We start from the raw sequence: 20,032 nt of genomic DNA on the forward strand, positions 1-20,032 counted from the left end.
AGGTGGTGGGTGGAGACAGAAGTCACCATGCTGGGACTAAACTAGGGCAGATCTAAGAACAAGGAAGTATTACAGGTAGAGTGCAATTTCATTTACAATTTTCATCTGAGAAATGAGCACTATAAAATGGATTGTTGAATCAAGGAGTATTCAGTGGACTTAACAGTTCCTAACGCGACTTTGTGCTATTGGATTAATGTTGAAGGCACTGTACTTTATGCATTTGCTTATAGCTTATTATTAGGGCTCATTAACACTTGCAGGTGCGGTTGAGCCACATTTTTACCACTCCCTTCCTCTCCCCCTTAACAGCATTGCGTCGACTAAAATATTTTTGGCAACTAAATACCATTTTAGTATACTAAAATACGACAAACAATTTAGATGACCAAAATACGACTAAAACTAAAATGACTATTTAGTCAAAAAGACTGACTAAAACTAAATTGGAGTTTATATCACAATGGCTAAATCTTTCTTAGTGCATGCTCAAACCTTAATACAATAATAGGTATTAGATTTTTACACCAGGAGTATATAATCTTTAGCAGGTCGAAATACATTCAAATTTAACTAAACCCATTAGATTTTAGTCGACTAAAATTGCATTTGTTTTTGACTAAAAGAGTATAAACAAAAACTAAACTGAAGTTTGATGTCAAAATTTACACTGCCCCTTAGCAGCTGGGAGTGTGCAGATGCCACAGACCTGATGCTTTGATTTGAGAGTGTATCAAGCATTATAACCCATGCCACCTTCAGTGTACACTTCCTCCTTAATGCAACCCATTCAGGTGAAATCTCTGGGTAACTGCATGCAATGCCTGCATTTGCAGTACAGTAGCGTTGCATTTGGGGATTAAAACAAGTGGTGAGAAGGCGACATATCACCTCCGTATTGCCTGGCAAACGCCTCTGAAAAGCAACTGAGTCTGATCACTTCAGAGGAGCAGCAGTCCTTGCCACAAGTGTAAACAAGCTTTTACTGCTTATTTAGTTGTACTTGACAATATTTCAAACATACTGTATTCTTTTATTAATAATTGTGTGTTTAAACAAAGTACTTATACACAGAAAAATAACTATGTGATGATAAAATTAGTGACATATACATATGCGAAATGGAAGCTGCACTGTGGGGTGTTCCGTACAAGAGGCACATCCTCCTTAGTGCTGGGCAAGTAAATATTGTTTTATCACACAGTGATTTTATATGTATGCTAAAGCACACTGATCACTATCAGGCTTCATTCATACAGGGCAAACTGCTGTCTGCATTTGGGGCCATACTATGTGTCTTCCTTACCTGCCTGTACAACTTGAAATTTGAGCTGCACATCTCAGTTTGACATCTTTGCCCTGGGCACTGGATGACCTTATCCCAGCACTGCTCACTGGTAAAACAGGGGTATTAGCATTAGTTGAATGGCCATTGAGCACTGGTGGAGGATTGCGTGACTGTTTGTCCACTTCAGCCCTGGAAGATTTTACCCCCTTCCTGACCAGAGCACTTTTTGCGATTCGGCACTGCGTCGCTTTAACTGGCAATTGCGCGGTCGTGCAATGTGCCTCCCAAACAAAATTGATGTTTTTTCCCACAAATAGAACTTTTTGGTGGTATTTGATCACCCCTGCGGTTTTAATTTTTTGCGTTATAAACAAAAAGGCGACAATTTTGGGGGGAAAAACGCATTTTAAATTTTGCTATAATAAATATCCCCCCCCCAAAAAAAAATAATATATATATATATATATATATATATATATATATATATATATATATATATATATATATATATATATATATATATATATACACACACACACACACATACATATTCTCCTACAAATCTTGGGGGGGGGGGGGGGGGGGCGAGTGGGAAATCGCAATAAGAGTTTATTGCTTGGTTTGCGCAAAAGTTATAGCGTGTACAAAATAGGGGTTTTATAGCATTTTTATTTATTTTTTTAAATGGTGCCGATCAGCGTTTATCATGACTGACATTATGGCGAACACATCGGACATTTTTGGAACCATTGTCATTTATACAGCAATCAGCGCTATACAAATGCACCGATTTCTGTGTAAATGGCACTGGCAGTGAAGGGGTTAACCACTAGGTGGCAGTGCGGGGGGTCAAGTGTGCACTGGGGTGTGTTTCTAAGGGGGGGGGGTGGTGGAGTGTGGCTGTGACAAGTCACTGATCTCTGCTCCGCAGACATTGTCACTAGGCAGAACGGGGAGATGTTTGTTTACATTAGCATCTCCCCGTGTGGCGATCACGGGTATCCCTGCAGCAATGGAGTTCTCGGGACCTGCGACCCATATCACTCCCGCAAACAACTTTACAATGACTGAGTACCACATACTCCTGGGCCAGGCCAGAGCGACCAGTATCACCAGAATTTCCCCAACTGTACCTTGAAAAGCAGTAGAGCAGAAGCAGTAGAAGACAAATTAAGAAATCTGTTCCACTGTGTCATCAGGGCATCTGCTACAAATGTCAAAGGGTCCTGGAAACAATTGTCAAAGTTTTGTGTTGAAGTGGGATACTAGAAGGTCCTCACCCAGTGTTTACTGCAGATCACCACAAATACTTCTGTGTGAAGTGCCCACTCCCTGGAGTTGACATCTGCTGAGAAATGTCTGTCTTACAAATTCCTTGAATAGAAAACTGGCAAGGAGGGAATGTGGCTCTCAGCCGAAGCCAAAATCAGATCCACCTTCTCAGCTGCACAACTTCTGTATTCTTCCCATGACTGACGTACTTCACTACCATGTAATCATCCAACTAGATTCTTAGTAATGATCTGTGTAACGTCATATGATGGTGCAAACTTTGAGAGTTGATATCTGAATGATGCCTACAGCTACAGGCATCATTCAGACATCTTTTTTTTTTTTTTTTTTTTTTAGAGGAGATTCCCTTCAACACAGGAATGATCATAGCGGCTGTTCAGCCGCTTGATTGTTCTTCAGGCAGTGGGAGGGAACGCCCCACCCCTCCCGGCTTGCCCCTGCCATCGGCGAACCGGAGAAGGAACGAACCGGTCCCGGTTGCGGACCAGATGGTTCCCGGAGTCTCTATGATCATTCAGAGGCCAGGCGCGATGCTATGACGCCACACCTGGTCTCCGCTTTCGAAAAAATGCTGCCGCCTCAGCTGGGAAGCCAGGATGTTTCCCCCCCCCCCCCCCTTTTGGATTTCAGGCTTTCCAGCCTGGAGGTGAGATCTGGGGACTTATTGACCCCAGATCTCACTGTAAAGGGGACCTGTCAAGCACTTCTCATATTACAAGGGACGTTTACATTCCTTGTAATGGGAAAAAAGTGATTAAAAAAAAATAAAAAAGTAAAACAAGTGTCAAAATAGAAAATAAAATAAAAATCATCTGCGTGGTCACGCACAGAAATGAACGCATATGCAAGTCATGCCCACATATGTAAACAGTGTTCAAACCACACACGTAGTAGTGTGAGATGTCAGAATTGGCCTGGGTAGCAAGTGGTTAACAGCAAAAGAACTAGGAAAAGGGTACAAAAGCATAAGGTATCCAAGCCACTAAATTATTTACCCCCTGGGGAGTTATTACAAACAAAATTGTGCTTGGGTGTCTCCCTGCCCAATAAAGGAAATTTGGAACTTGTTCTCCACCCCTCTGCCATCTGACAGTTGTGGATCCTGAGGGGTATAATATACGGGCCATTGTCAGCAGAGAGGAGCGAATATAACAACTCTCTAATATACTGCCCCCACAAAAGCAGGAACTTTACACAGCGATAGATAATTGTACTAACTTTTAACCATTTCAATCCAGAGCACTTTCATACCCTTCCTACCCAGGCCAAAATTTTAAGATTTCAGTGCTGTCACACTTTGCATGACAATTGCTTGGTCATGCAACACTGTAGCCATATGAAATTTTAATAATTTGAGAGAGCTTTCTTTTGGTGGCATGTATTCACCACAGTTTAAAAACAGATATAAAAAAAAAAAAAAAAAAAAAAAAAAAAAAAAAAGCATTTTTGTTTCGATTATAAAACATTTTTTCACTGATGAAACCGATTAGACTGCACTGAATCAGGTCACTGTGCATCAGTGTAAATACTGTACTCGTTGTGCCCCTCACAGATTGGCTCTTTCCTCACGCAGTCTGTGTGAAGAAAAGATTGCCCATAACTGGCTAAGGAATGAAGTTTGTTTACACTGACAGCCGTGATTGGACACGGCAGATCACATTGTAAAAGGCCTCTGTGGTTTGCCCTTTACCGCGATCTGTGATCCGCTGTGTCAAAAGGCACACAGCAGTCACAAAGTGCTCCCGATGCTTGCACATAGGAGAATGTCCAGGGATGTCCTCCCAGAACTGGAGAGCCACTTTGTAATCATTTGGTAGCAATAGTGCAGTGTTATAGCAGTTAATCAAGGATCTAACTAGAAGGCATAGCAATGCTACACCCTGTGCCCCAGGAAGGTTGGTCTCTTCAGGAGCTGATGCACAGAGTGACTGAGTTGAAATGGAAGTGCTTGCCCCCTAGTGATGGTCCCAATGCACTGCACAGGTGCATGCCAGTCCCTTCCATCAGGGGTGAGCAGAAACACTCCTCAGTCCACCCAAAAATGGTGCCATATCCCAGAAACTTGCCTTATAAAACACTACTGCACTTGGTGTACAAATAGAAATAATGCATACATCCCACCAGTCAATAAGGGTTTGAACAGTCCTGTATGCACTGGGTCTAGTGCCACATGGCAACCTTAAAGACTGGATACTACACATCTGGGCCATAAGCCATAGGTAATGGACTGCCTGGTGGGAACAGGAGACATCTGGATCCAAGAAATAAAAACTAGCTGAAAAAGAGTAAAATGTGCAGGGCATAAACAAACATGACCATGCTATATATATATATATATATATATATATATATATATATATATATATATATATATATATATATATATATATATATATATATATATATATATATATATATATATATATATATATATATATAAAAAAAAAAAAAAAAAAAAAAAACACACCACACACAAACACACACAGATGCTATAAGTGATTAAACGCAACTGGATGCAAGTTGCAAGTACTCTACGCTTCCTCCTGGCTCCCAACCAAGACCCCGTCCCCTCCCCCCTTACCAGAGGACTCTAGCTGATGCCCTCTACCACCTGTGTACAAACAACTGATCTGACTTTAATCGCAGAAACTAGGCTGGGTCGTCCAATAGCATCTTTTATTTGGTTCCCACGATTCAAGCAGTAGATGTTCAGTGGTTCCTCAGATGAGTGCCCCCCCCCCTCCCCCCCCCGTTATATCTTGAGTTTATATTTGATCACCGGTGCTACATCATGATTATAAATGTGCTATGTACGCATGTTATGCACTATATACTTTTTATTCAGCTTCCATGTTACCTTGCTGTAAAGGCATAATAGCAAGTATGACATGCTGGTTTTCTTGCAACATGTCCTGTTAATCTGTTCATTGTACACAGCGTTTTCAATAAAATCGTTACTTACACGTTTAAAAAAATAAAAAAAAATAAAAAAAAACACCCTAATGCTATGCCTAGCTAGGAAAGGTTAAGCCCAGGAGGGGATTAAGCCTTTTTTGCCAGTGTCTGTTCACACTCAAGAGTAATGGTTATGAAGAGTTCCGATGCAATTTGAGATGCCCTGTAAGCCTATTCAAAAGGCCATCGTCAGTCTATTGGCACAAAAATAACAGGCTGCCCTTTTAACAAAATTTAAGTTATAGCCGTTGGAACTGACATTCACTGTAGTGTTCATTTAAGCACAAGAGACATTTTGTTCTCACTGTTGAAATGTGTTCTGTAACCTTCACCTAACACACAGACACATCTCCTACTAAACACTCCCTACTCCCCCCTCCCTTCTCAATGTTTTACTTTTGCAATTGTTCCATTCGCTAGCTTTTAATATATTTCTATTTGTTAGTTTTTAACATCTCACACCACCCCTTTCTTATCAATGTATAAAATAACATGTAATACATTTTGTCACTGAACGGACATTTTAAAAACACAGTGATTGAGTCCTGTGAATCTGTTCCTGCAGCATTAACTTTGTTTTAGAGTCCCAATCAGAAATTGGTCATAACAATTTGGCGAGCCAGATATCAGGAGGTTGACAGAGTTTCCAGAAGGAACCGCGCTTTGATCGGGATCATCGGGAACGCAGACATCGAAATGCCGGCTAGGTAAGCTGTCCTTAAGCTTGCTATATTTCTGCCTTTCCTATGTATTCTATCTGTTGGTTCTCAAGGAAACCAGACCACTCTCGGACCTTTCTGGGTAACGGGTGTGTGAATGTGTTTGTGTCCCCCTTCACGGGTTGGACTGTGTGTGGATAGGGAGAATCCTCTGCAGTTCCCTGCGTTGACTCCTTGTGGGCGACCTGGGTCAGAGAAGAGACGAGGAGGGTCTCTTAATGAGCGTTTTGTCTATTGTCATAAACCCCTTCTATTCACGTAGATAAGTGGAGACTTTTCTTGTAAATCTGCAGATTTGTTGTACTATTTGTTTTAGAGGCAAGATTGTATAGGCACAAGTAGAGAAGACTGGCCAGTCATTATGGGCATTAAATTAAGGGAATGAAGGAAGAGAGGCCTTCAGAAAATGCCCAGCTCAAGATGAGCGCTAGAGAATATATGAACCGAAGATACGGTTCCACCTATACTGAGCCCCTAGATAAATGGGTAGAATGGACAAAGGGAACAGCTAAACCATTAAAATCTGAAGGGACTTTTGATTTACAAGTATGGCAAAACTTCTGCACGATTATGGCCCACTACTGTGCAGTGAAGGAACGTGGAGAATAGCTTGCACATGGGAGACAGAAGCTAAAGTAGCAAATCAAACTGACTTGATGGAGATGTTTAATAAAAGTACTGCCCAAATTTACTACGTTTGGCCAGAAGACTATAGAGGAGGACCCCCCACCTTATGTGGCTGCCAGTTTGGCTTTAAGGGGTCCACGCACAAAAGCAAAACAATTAGATTACCTGGAACACACAAAAGATGAGCTGGGCAATTTAGTAGAGAGCAGAAGGTTTAACAGCCCCATATCAACCTACAATGAGGGATTTGGCTCGTATTCTAGAAACAGATGATTGGCATAAATCCAAAGGCACATATGCAAAACTAGATCTCTCTGAACTTTAGACTCTTTCTCTGGCCAAAGCCTTAACTTCCGGAGCAAACCATAATTTCCAAATTGTGGCAGCAAGATGAAGAGAGAAAGATTCCACCCCTTCTGCCCCGGTCACAGAGCAATCTGTTGCAGTTTATCCTGTCAGAACCCAAATTCGTTTTTGAAGGTAATGCTGTTGACAGCAAGTCTCAAGTTAAATGGCATGTACCTTTTAGTCCCCAAGATATGAGATCTATATTAGAGGGATTGGGAGATCCTAGAAAGAATCTAATTGGGTTTGCAAACAAACTTAGTGCTGCACAGGAAGCATATGAGGCTTCTGCTACTGACATTCATCAGCTTCTTATTAAAGCAGTGGGAAGCAACATGTCCAGCTATATACTTAAAGAATGATGTAGATGTCAAAAACCTAGGCAAGATGGTTAGTGGGCGGGAGGTTTGTGAGAAATTAAAAGGAAAAATTGCCCCAAATATATGGACAAACCAGACATGCTGAATTTATGAATGCTAAGGGAAAGAGGAGGCATCAGGGGCTTATTGGAGGAGGTTAAGTGATATGGCAGAGGAAGCAGGCATTAAAATAGAGGAAGAGAAGGTGGGAGAAACTGCAAGCCCATCTACACAACTGGTGAAACAAAGATTTCTTGATGGTTTAATACCCCAGTTGAAAGAAAAGTTGTTCACAGCAAGGCCTGAGGCAGGCAATATGTCTATTTGAGACATCCTGCCTATTCTGTTATCTATAGAAAACAGGATTAACCAAAAAGACAGCAAACCCAAGGTTATGTACATGGGGAAGCAGAGAGGAAGAGGAAGAGGCAAAGGCAATTTCAGAAATCATGGCAATCGGGGACCAATTATATGCTACAATTGTAATACGGAAGGACACATAGCCAAATTCTGCCATCTTCCTGACCGTAGACTGGAAAAGAGCTTACAGGCACCTCATGCTGATCCCAGTTCTCTGCCAAAAGCAGTGGATCAGGCATAGGAAAATGACATGCCAGTATCAATCATGTTAAATAGGGGAGTCAATGGTCCCGAGGTCAGAGTAAAAGTATTTTTACAAGAACTCCCCTATCCTGGAGGAGAAACAGAAGTAACCCGTTTAATAGATACTGGTGCAAGCCAAAGGGTTTTTAATATAGAGGACTTACCTCCAGGATTATTCTCTACAAATGTTATCTCTGGTGTTGGTCTAACCAGGACATCTACTGATTTGGTTGAGTCCAAGCCACTTAAACTCAGGCTAGGACAGCAAACAGAAATTGTCACTAAAGTGTTAGTTTCAGACACAGTTCCTACCAATCTTTTGTGAGCTGACATTTTGAATCAAATTTTAGCAAACAGACTACACTTCTACAGGTGCCCAAGTGGTCTGTAGTCTGTCAGGAGATGTTTTAAATACTGCCTGTGGAGTATTTTTAATCCAAGACTCCATTCCGCCATTTCCAGCAGAATTGAAAGTGATTCCTGCCGATATGCAAATATGATATAGGTCTGCTGGATTGCACCCCAGTCATGATAAAAATTAAACCAGGAGCCCATCTCCCACAGATTAAAACAGTACCCACTGAGTATTGCTCAGATTGAGGGGATAAAGGATCAAATCACTCAACTGAAAGCAGCAGGGGCTGTTGTACCAATTAAGTCCCAAGTCAATACACCCCTGTTCCCAATTGCAAAGAAGCCAGACAAGGGTGGGCAGGTGACATACCGCATGGTGCATGATTTGAGAGCCATTATCAATATAATTGAGGCAGATAACCAGATGCCCAATCTCCACACTTTACTAAGTGGTATACCTGCCTCCAGCACCTGCTTTACAGTGATTGATCTTGCAAATGCTTTCTTTTCGGTGCCTCTGCAACCAGATTGCTGGCACCTTTTTTCTTTTACCAATGATGCCCAAAAATTTGCATGGACAAGACTGCCCCAAGGCTGTGTGAATAGCCCTTCTGAATATAATACTGCGTTAAAGTATTGGACCAATGGTCCCTCTCACACCCAAACACAGTTTTGCTTCAGTACATAGACTATTTGCTTATTTGTTCCGATACAAAAGACATTTGTAGCAGAGAAACAGTAAGCATTCTCATGTTTCTCTAGAACAGTAACAACAAAGTTAGCAAAGATAAGCTACAATACTGCCAAGAGAAAGTGATATTCCTGGGTCACTGCATTTCACATGGAATCCATCACCTAACCCCAGAGTTAAAACTACAAAAATTTGAAAAGCCAAGAAATGTACAGCAATTACGTGCCTTCCTGGGGTTAGTGGGATATTGTAGGGACAGGATTCCAAATGCATCAGAACTTATGGCTCCTTTATATGAGGCTACCACTAGAAACCGTTTCAAACTCACATGGGACAATGAATTGCAGATAAAGTAGCTTATTAAAATTTTGTCTGAAGCTCCCGCCATTGGACTTCCTGACTATACCAAGACTCTCGTTCTGTCATGAAGTCAATGGATTTGCTGCAGGTGTACTCACCAAGCTACATGGAGACAGAGGCCTGTGATGTATGCATCAGCCTCATTAGACCTGGTCATCAAAGGCTCCCCCAGTTGTATGCGAGCCATAGCAGTCTGCATTTTGCTGTTAGACAAAGTAACTGAGCTTGTACTAGATTCTGCTCTGATCTTGTATGTGCCACATGCAGTACAGGAAATCATGAATCAAGTAAATATGACATGTGTCTGCCAGTAGATTTGACAAGTACCAGTCTGCTCTTTTTGCTCCATCGAATTTAACAATCAAACGATGTGTTACTTTAAATCCGGCTACTCTTCTTCCTATAATTGATGAGGAAGATGCAACAAATGGTACTGATGTAGAATCAGAGTTTTTCTCATGATTGTATGGCTCTGATGGAGGTAGAAAGGGCCTCTGTCACACCAGTAAAAGATGAGCCATTATCAGATTGTGACACACACTTATTTGTAGATGGTTCCAGATTTTACACAGATGGTCAGCCACACACAGGGTTTGCTGTAACCACTACAGACACAATTTTACATCAGGAAGCATTGACACCCCAGATGTCAGCACAGGAAGTGGAGTTGTGTGCTGTAGTTAAAGCATGTCATCTCCTAGAGAATCAAAGGGGAAACATTTACACTGACAGCAGATAGCGTTTGGAATCGCCCACGATTTTGGGCCTATTTGGAAAGCACGGAATTTCCAGACTAGTGCAGGGAAGCCAGTGAGACATGCAAAACTCATAGAGCGGCTATTTGAGGCCTTTCAGAAACCAGCAGACGTTGCCATCTTGAAGGTAAAAGGGCATGCAAGGGGAAAGGACATGACAGCCAGAGGAAACGCTTTAGCGGACCAAGCGGAAAAGAATGCTGCCCTTATGGCATTTGGAGTCACACCCACTGTAGGGGTTGCCCAGGTAGCGGGGACAGATTCCCCTCATCAAGAGCAGTGGGATGTAGAAACTAATTCAGTTGCAGAACCAGGCCCCTGATGAAGAGAAGGATACGTGGATCAAATGTAATGCTACCCAAAATCAGCAGGGCCTGTGAAGCACTAACAGGTGTTGTCTACCCAGGAGTTTGTACCCAGTTTTAGCACAACTGGCACATGGCGTCCATCATCTTGCTAAGGGCGCAATGATGGCACTTACTAACTGCTATTGGATAGCACCTGGATTTAGTGCATTTGCAGCCAGGTTTTGTGCTTCATGTCTCACTTGTGCTCTGTACAATGCAGGGAGGCCTGTCCATATTCCCCAAAAGCATTCTCCTAAGCCAGATTTCCCTTTCCAAAGAATTCAAATAGACTACATTCAGATGCCCAGAATAGGCACCTATGAGTTTGCTTTAGTTTGTATTGACATGTTCTCAAGTTGGCCAGAGTGCTGGCTGGTAGCTAAAGCAAATGCAAAAACAACAGCAAAGAAAATTTTGAATGAAATAGTTTGTAGATATGGAGTTCCTGAAACTATTGAGAGTGACAGGAACCCATTTTACTGGGGAAGTAATGAAAGCCCTTCTCATACAGCAAGCTTTCCATACACCTTATCCACAAAGTAGTGTTAAAGTTGAGACTTAATGGAATTTTATAAAACAGATGTGCAAAAATTAAAGCAGATACAGGAAAAGGATCGGTGGAAGCTTTGCCATTAGCCCTATATTCTGTACGAACTACCCCTAAACCACAAGGGCTGTCACCCTACGAGATTATATTTGGAGGTCCACCCAAAACAGGGTTATATTTTCCCCAACAGTTGCAGGCTTCTCACTCTAGTCTGTTAGAATATGTTCAGATTTTGCAAAGAACTTTGAAATACATGAAGGTGTTTATAAAATCTATCCCCGACCCAGATTCTGTTTCAGGTATTCACAGAATCCAACCAGGTGACTGGGTGGTGGTCAAGTGACACGTCAGAAAGCCGCTAGAACCAAAATTTGACGGACCACATTTGGTGCTTTTGACAACCGGTTCCGCTGTCAAGTTGGAAGGAAAGCCCACCTGGATTCACACCAGTCACTGCAAGAAAATCCTGAAGTGATGATATCAATGCCTCTCAAATTCACGGATCTAAACAGGACCAGAATAAATGGCTCATACATCGTCTCCACAGCTAATGAGCACAGATCAGTAACTTTGACAGTTTCAAAACAGACACTCCACAGATTTGTTTAAACATTACATGCCCGTTTAACACTAAATGTATACGGTTGGGCAATTCAGATTGCACCGAAGCAAAGAATACAGTTTATGGAGGAAACCATGGCAATATTATATCCCAGATCCAGAACTAAATAGAAACCTTTATAGTGCAAAATGCTCACAGTTCCCAATATGTGAAAATATTGGTTACCTGAGATTCCATGTTATTGCTTCCAGTTTTTTAGGCGCAGGCATACCGTCCATATGTAGAGGGTTAGATTATATATGTGGAAATAAAGCTTACGCCTGTCTTCCTACTAATATTACAGGTACATGTTTTATTGGGAAGTTAGCACCTGCTTTGGCTGTTCGCAAATATACAGTGCGAGCAGATCAAAGTCCAAAATACCCTTTAGTGTTCAGAAGAGAGCTGTTCACTGAAGGAGACATGGCATGGTCACCTTCCTGGACAGGATGGGGAATTGAAGCAATGAAAAGAATAAAATTACACTAGAATTGTAGATGAGATTATTAACCTTACTACCACTGATATAGGTGTATTAAGTGAAGAAATGGCTCGAATTAAAAAAGTAGTATTAGAGCACAGATTAACACAAAATGTTCTCACTGCAGCTCAAGGTGGGATGTGTACGTTATTTCACACTGACTGTTGTATAAACATTTCTGATAATGAGGACATTATTAAAGGGCATCTTGCTAAGAGAAGAGAACTACAGAATAAGGCCAGAGATATTGCTAAAGATGGATGGAACCCCTTTAAGGGTTTAGGAGGTTTTGGTGACTTTTTATATGGCATGGCAACATGGTTACAGAAACTAGGCCCTTACATTGTGATGTTCCTATTTCTCATATTTATTATTTACTTCCTCATCAGGCTGTGCCTCTGTGTGACTACCCGCTGTACCAACAAATGGTTCACCAGCCCTGATGAACCCATTATAGTGAGAAAGTTAGGAGAGAGCTGAATAACAGGAGTTACCAGCAATCGGCTGAATGTAACGCAGAGGAGAATGGTGTAAAAAAAAAAAAAAAAAAAAAAAAAGGAGGAAATGACATGGACATTCACTGTACTGTTCATTTAAGCACAATAGACTCAATTTTGTTCTCACTGTTGAAATGTGTTCTGTAACCTTCACCTAACACACAGACACATCTACTAAACGGTCTCTACTCCCCCCCCTCCCTTCTCAATGTTTTACTTTTGCAATTGTTCTATTCGCTAGCTTTTAATAATATATTTCTATTTGTTAGTTTTTAACAACATCTCACAACACTCCTTTCTTATCTATGTATAAAACATGTAAAAATAAATTGTCACTGAACGGACATTTTAAACACAGTGATTGAGTCCTGTGAATCTGTTCCTGCAGCTGCAGTATTAACTTTATTTTAGAGTCCCAATGAGAAATTAGTCATAACAGAACCCTTTAAAAAAAGAAAAATGTACACATGCACTTTGGTGTTAAGAGCGTTAAGCATTGTTTCAAAAGCTCTGCATGGATTAAACCCAAGACACTGTCAAAATTTTTCCAGAGTTTATTTAGTACATACCTTGGTCGGAGTAACATTAGCCACAGGTCTAAGTAGCTGTTGGGGATTGTAAACTGGAGACTGTACATAGTACGATGGGTGGGCTGTTGTAGAAACTAAAACATGAGAGAGAATGAAATATTTTAGAGAAATGTACCATTTGGTCTTCGCGCATACTTGATGCACCTTAAATTATTCATTATTTATGAAATGTTCTTATTTTTTTAATTACAAAACAATGAAAGTGATACATTTAAAGGAAACTTTAACACTCTTGGCAATATCAATAAGCATGACAGGTCCTCTTATGGCAAGATCAGGGGTGTTTTTGGTAAAGTGGCAGGGGGACACAAGACCTATAGAAGTGCTCAAGTGGCTGTATAGCTCGGATCACTTCTACATGGAAGCCCATCACTGGCTAAAAATGTTGATAGCAGGTGCAGGCATCGTCCCTGGATAACTACTTTAAAATGAGGAAGAATGGGTGCTTCCTAATGGGTTGAAGTGGTTAGATGAAAAGGTTATAGAAAACACACCTTCTTTCATTCCTGCTAAAAACTGTACAAGAATACATTTTACTAAAATAAGACTAATGCCACACCTGTCAGTGGAACATCATAATAGCCCTGGGTTAAATGGTAACCATCAGTTGCTGCATCAGAAGTAAATCCTTCAGCTGTCCATCGCTGAGAAGATGCATTGGCATTTGAATTATTCATCCTTAGTTCATGTACTTCTTTCTACAGAAAGAAAAAAAAAATATATATATATATATTAAAAAAAAAAACACACTTGTTATGTACATTCACTGTGTTGCCCTATATAATTTAGCCTCCATTTTAATTAGCGGTGAACCCAAAATGAACAATCTGCACCGAAGCCAAAAATCCACAATGCAAACCCCCCCCCCCCCCAAAAAAAAAAGAATACACACACACCAGCCTTTCCCAAATGGATTAAATTCATTGTTTGCCTCAAAATTCTACAAAACAATACCCCATAATGACAACGTGAAAGAAGCTTGTTTAAAAATCTTTGCAAATTTATAAAAAAAATAAAAGTCATATGTACTTAAGTGTTCACATCCTTTTCCATGACACCTAAACCTGAGCTCTGGTACATCCTGTTTCCACTGATTATCCTCAAGAAGTTTCTATAACTTGGAGTCCACCTGTGGTAATTTCAGTTGAATGGACATGATTTGGGAAGGCACCTGTCTAGATAAGATCCCACAGTTAACAGTGCATGTCAAAGCACAAACCAAACCATGAATGTCCAATGAGCACAGGAGCCTCCATCATCCATTAATGGAAGAAGTTTGGAACCACCAGGTCTATGCCTACAGCAAACAGCCTGGCTAAACTGAACAAACAGGGGAGAAGGGTCTTAGTCAGGGAAGGTGATCAAGAACCCCCATGGTCACTCTGACAAAGCGCCAGAATTTCTCTGTGGAAAGAGGAGAACCTTCCAGAAGAACTACCATCTCTGCAGCACTTCACCAATCAGGCCTGTATGGTAGAGTGTCCAGACGGAGACACGTCTCAGTAAAAAGGCAAATCACAGCCCACATGGGAGTTTGCCAAAAGGCACCTGAAGGACTCAGACCATGAGAAACAAAATTCTCTGGTCTGACGAAACAAAGATTGAACTCTTTGGCCTGAATGGCAAGCATGTCTGGAGGAAACCAGGCACTGCTCATCACCTGGCCAATACCATCCCTTACAGTGAAGCATGGTGGTGACAGCAGCATGCTGTTAGGATATTTTTCAATGACAGGAACTGGGAGACTAGTCAGGATGGAGGGAAAGATGAATGCAGCAATGTACAGAGACATCCTTGATGAAAACCTGCTTCAGAGCGCTCTGGACCTTAGACTGGGGAGAAGGTTCATCTTCCAACAGGACAATGACCCTAAGCACACAGCCAAGATAACAGGAGTGGCTACGGGACAACTCTAAAAGGTCCTCGAGTGGCCCAGCCAGATCACAGACTTGAACCTGAATGAACATCTCTGGAGAGATCTGAAAATGGCTGTGCACCAATGCTCCCCATTCAACGTGATGGAGCTCGAGAGGTCCTATAAAGAATGGGAGAAAATGCCAAAAAACAGGTGTGCCAAGATTGTAACATCACTCTCAAAAAGACTTGAGGCTGTAATTGGTGCCAAAGGTGCTTCAACAAAGTATTGAGCAAAGCCTGTGAATACTTGTGTACATGCAATTTCATTTTTATTTTATTTTTTATTAACTTGCAAACAGATTTCAAACAAACTTCATTCACGTTGTCATTATGGGGTATTGTTTGTAGAATTTTGAAGAAAATAATGAATAGAATCCATTTTGAAATAAGGCAGTAATATAACAAAATGTGGAGAAAGTGAAGCGCTGTGAATATTTTCTGGATACACTGTATATCCTCTACACCATTTAATGTACCGAAAAACTGCCTGGTTTGTCTTTGCTACTTGCATAGGATACCATGTGATTATTTTTTGACGACGTGTAAAGTGAAATCCTAAAAGGTCTGCATAATATATATATATATATATATATATATATATATATTACACACACATTATATATATATATATATATATATATATATATATATATATATATATATATATATATATATATATATACACATACATACATACATACATATACATATATATATATATATATATATATACATATATATATATACATACATACATATACATATACATACACATACACACATATACACACACACACACACATACACACACACACACACACACACACACACACACCCCCCCCCATGATGAAATGTTCTGAAAGAGTCACACATTTACAACACCCAGCTTAAACACATAATATTGCCAAATACTGCTATGTCCTGTAAAACATTACAAGGGAAAGGTGATGAACGCTACAAACATAATGCTAGCTTTCAAGGTGGGTTCACATGTTAGCAAGGGCCTATATAAACTGTACCTAATCTAGAAAACAGTATAGAACACAGATATTCCAAATCCCGTATTAAATTCTCTGAAGTCACCTTCCTAGCCTTTTCAGTAGGATAGGAACAGTCAGACTCCCTTGTTTCTCAAAAAGCTTCAACAGCAATACCGTTAAAGCCAGCGACTGTAAAAGGAAGATCAGACCTTGAAAAAGATGGTCGATATGACCAGAAACGGTCGAAAGGTCCAGGTTACAAAAGTTCCCCTGGGCCAGGCTGGACAAACAGAATAACTGGAATCCCTTCCACTCAAAACCTGAAAAGCAGACAATGTAGAAACCAACGGCAGAAAGGCACCGATTAGGAAGAACTGGCCCCAAGGTGTCACCAGAGCATCCACCAAAAAAACAAAACAAAAAAAAACAAAACAAAGATCAATGGACTGAGTTGGGATAAAGGCCACATTTTGTAAATCCAGAACAAACTCACTCCTCAACTCTGACAAAACAGACAACAGTACTGACTGGTCAGTTAGGTCTCGTCTCACACATTGCTCAGCAAAGATCCACCTGTACTGGCTGGCTCAGGCCCAAACATGTTTAATCAAGTTTCATCCAAGCAAGATGTCCTCATGAAGCATGCAGGGGTCAAGTCTCCGTGGGGATGTCACTTCCAGGTTCAAGGTGGAATGCACGCCGGAGTAACGGTGCTCCCCTTAGACGTTGGGTACAGTTGACTTCAGTGCCAAGTGATAGGTACAAATATGCGAGCCAAGAGGTTAAAGTGGAACTTCAATCTCTCAACCAACATTGATTATGTTTAATCCTTATGCTGCTAGCATTAGTAAATCGATCAGAAAGTAAATCATTTACGTGTTTTAAACTTTTTTTTTTTTTTTTTTTTTTTTTTTTTTTTTTTTACATTTCATCAGTTATTCTGTTTTTTTGCCAAGGCAAATTATGTCATACATCCCAGAAGACTTCGAGAGGAGGATGGGTTTTCTCAGTTTAGCGCACTCTCCTGCATGCATGGCTAAGCATGGCAGATGGATTCCACGAATTAAACCTTACATGAATCTGCCCTTACGCAAGATAGCCATGGCCAGGAATGCTAGGGGGTTGTTTTTCAAAGTGATTTCTCAACAAAAATGAATAATTATAGCAAAAAAGTACAAAATATTGTGGTTTGTTTTTTTTTCAAAATTGTCATATCTTCCGGGGCTGAAGCAGTTAATGACCAGTATTTTTTCTGCGATACGGCACTGCATCGCTTTAACTGACAATTACATGGCCGTGCAACTTTGTACCCAAACAAAATTGATGTATTTTTTTTACCCACAAATAGACCTGTTGGTGGCATTTGCTCATCTCAGCGGTATATCTTTTTTGCGTGAACAAAAAAAAAGCGTAAATTTTCAAAAAAATATAATTTTTTTGTGGATATTATAGCAAAAATGTAAAAAAAATTTATATATCAGTTTAGGCCAAAAAAATTAAATTTGCAATAAGCGTATATCGATTGGTTTGCGCAAAAGTAATAGTGTCTACAAAATAGGAAATAGGTTTATGGCATTTTTATTATTTTTTCTAGTAATGGTGGCGGTCTGATTTTTAGCGGGACTAAGACATTGCGGTGGACAGATCGGACACTTGGCACTTCTTTGGGACCACTAACCTTTATACCGTGTATACCGAGTGCTATAAAAATGCACTTATTACTGTGTGAATGTCACTGGCATGGAAGGGGTTAACACTAAGGGGCGATCAAGGGCTTAAGTGTGTTTCCTAGGTATATTTCTAACCGAGGGGATGGGACTGACTAGAGGAGGAGCTAGATCGCTGTTCCTAATTCGTAGAAACAGACTGTGTCTCACCACCCCTGTCAGAACAGGGATCTGTGCGTTTACATACACAAAGCAGATCGCGGATGGCCAGTGGCGATCACGCCCTCCACACGCATCGGGTCACCCGGTGTGCTGCAAGCCCATGCCTCCGGCAGCACACATGCCTGCTATGGCTCAAAAGGAGCCACTGTACATATACGGCGATTCACGCAGAAGAGCCAACCTGCCACCATATATGGTAGCCAGTCGGGAAGTAGTTAAACTTCTCCAAAAAAATGTATCCCTGACCTGTCTGGTGTTTCTTGGCCTTTGTGATGCCATTTGTTCACCAAGGTTCTCCACCAAACCTCTGAGGGCTTCATAGAACAGCTGGATTTATGTGGAGGAAAAATTACACACAGGTGGACTATTTAATAATTCGGTGACTTCTGAAGACAATTGGTTCCACTAGATTTTAGTTAGGGGCATCAGATTAAAAGGGGGTTGAAGACAAATGCACACCACATATTTGTAAACGAAAACTGAAAACCATTTATCATTTTCCTTCAACTTCACAATTATGTGAAATCCCCTAGCATTGACGTCCCAGCATTGGACCAGCGTTATGCCCATCATGGGCTCCGGGCCAAGGGGCGGGACGCCGAGTACGCAGGACATCCGGCTCTATTTCAGCAGGACTCGTCCCCTCCCTCCCCTTGGCAAGGCTGCAGGTGGATACTGATCAAGCTTCAGTGAGGATCAACGCTGCAGGTGTGCTCTAATCAGGCTGCATTGATGCTCTGACCATTATTTTGCTTCAAAGTGGTTTATTTTTATTTATTTTTTTAAGAAAAAGGTTTTTGTTATTTTTACCTGAAACTTCCCTCTTAAATTGGTGTGCTTGTTATACACTGATAAATACGGTATTTAGTTTTGCATTTAGGAGCACGGTTAATAATTTTGAACCATTCCAAAAGGTATTTTGAATCACTGACCACCTATATCTTCTTTCTAATCTAACAACTGGTTTAGTGTAGCATCATTACAGGGCTAGGCTGTCCCAACGTGTTTAGAGCAGTATCCAGGTACCATTCCTCTCAGTGTAGAAAAGCCATATGAAATAGAGCTGGAAAAAAAGTCTCCCTAACACAGATGAAACTATTGAGAAGCACGCTATGTTTTTGTGAAGAGACTGCACAGACCCATCACCTAAAGTTAGAAAGAAAAAAACTGAAGCCTTGGCTAACAGGGAGAGGGTTTTTCCTGGGATGGGATTTCCTGTCCTTTTTGCCAGTGTCCAGTCACCTGAAGGTGGCAGAATAAAGGAGATATATTGTGTCCTGGGATGTATGGTAAAGAAAGAGTACATTGTCATTTCCTTACCTTCAAGGCTTCAACTTGTTGAACAAGCTCCTCTATCATAGTCTTCTGATCCTCAGCCCAACGTGGTGGTGTCTTTGATGAGGACTTATAAAAAGGCAGAAAGAAAGAAAAGCTTACCACAAAATAAGAATGCGATTTAAAATGTAACATTTATAGATACTTTTGTAAAACCTCTAGACACCTGGTGCTCAACCTGCAACCCACTGTGGTATATGATGTGCATCCCTCAGCAGTCTGTAATGGGAACATTGATCTGGGTAATAAAAATGATCTCTACTAGCCGCAAGTTACCCATTTCACATTGTATTCTGCAGCATATCCCCAGCCAAAGATTGTGGCATGTCCACAACTTCTGACCCTCATTTTCTCTATTAGGTCTGCAGTTTTGACAGTCCTCTCAAGCTTTGCATGTATTGAACATTATATGCAGCCCTTTGGGAATGTCAGGGGCCACGTTTTAGCTCATAAGTTGACAACCACTGCTATAGGCAATCAAAGACAACGGTTTTAAAAG

General features: G+C 40.9%; 1 protein-coding gene across 1 annotated transcript in view; it reads right to left on the reverse strand.

Moving 5' to 3' along the window:
* Positions 1-20,032, reverse strand: part of LOC143983192 (E3 SUMO-protein ligase RanBP2-like) — a 183,796-nt gene that overhangs the window by 98,735 nt on the left and 65,029 nt on the right. The window contains exons 17-19 of the mRNA XM_077482612.1: positions 19,519-19,602; positions 13,972-14,110; positions 13,392-13,486 (exon numbers count right to left, since the gene is read on the reverse strand). Of these exons, the coding sequence (XP_077338738.1) occupies positions 13,392-13,486; positions 13,972-14,110; positions 19,519-19,602 (318 nt within the window). The remainder of the gene's footprint in view (positions 1-13,391; positions 13,487-13,971; positions 14,111-19,518; positions 19,603-20,032) is intronic.

Source organism: Lithobates pipiens, unplaced genomic scaffold (genome assembly GCF_037356315.1).
Source record: "Lithobates pipiens isolate NorthernLeopardFrog02 unplaced genomic scaffold, aLitPip1_a1.2 Scaffold_16, whole genome shotgun sequence".
Classification (NCBI taxonomy): Eukaryota; Metazoa; Chordata; class Amphibia; order Anura; family Ranidae; genus Lithobates; species Lithobates pipiens.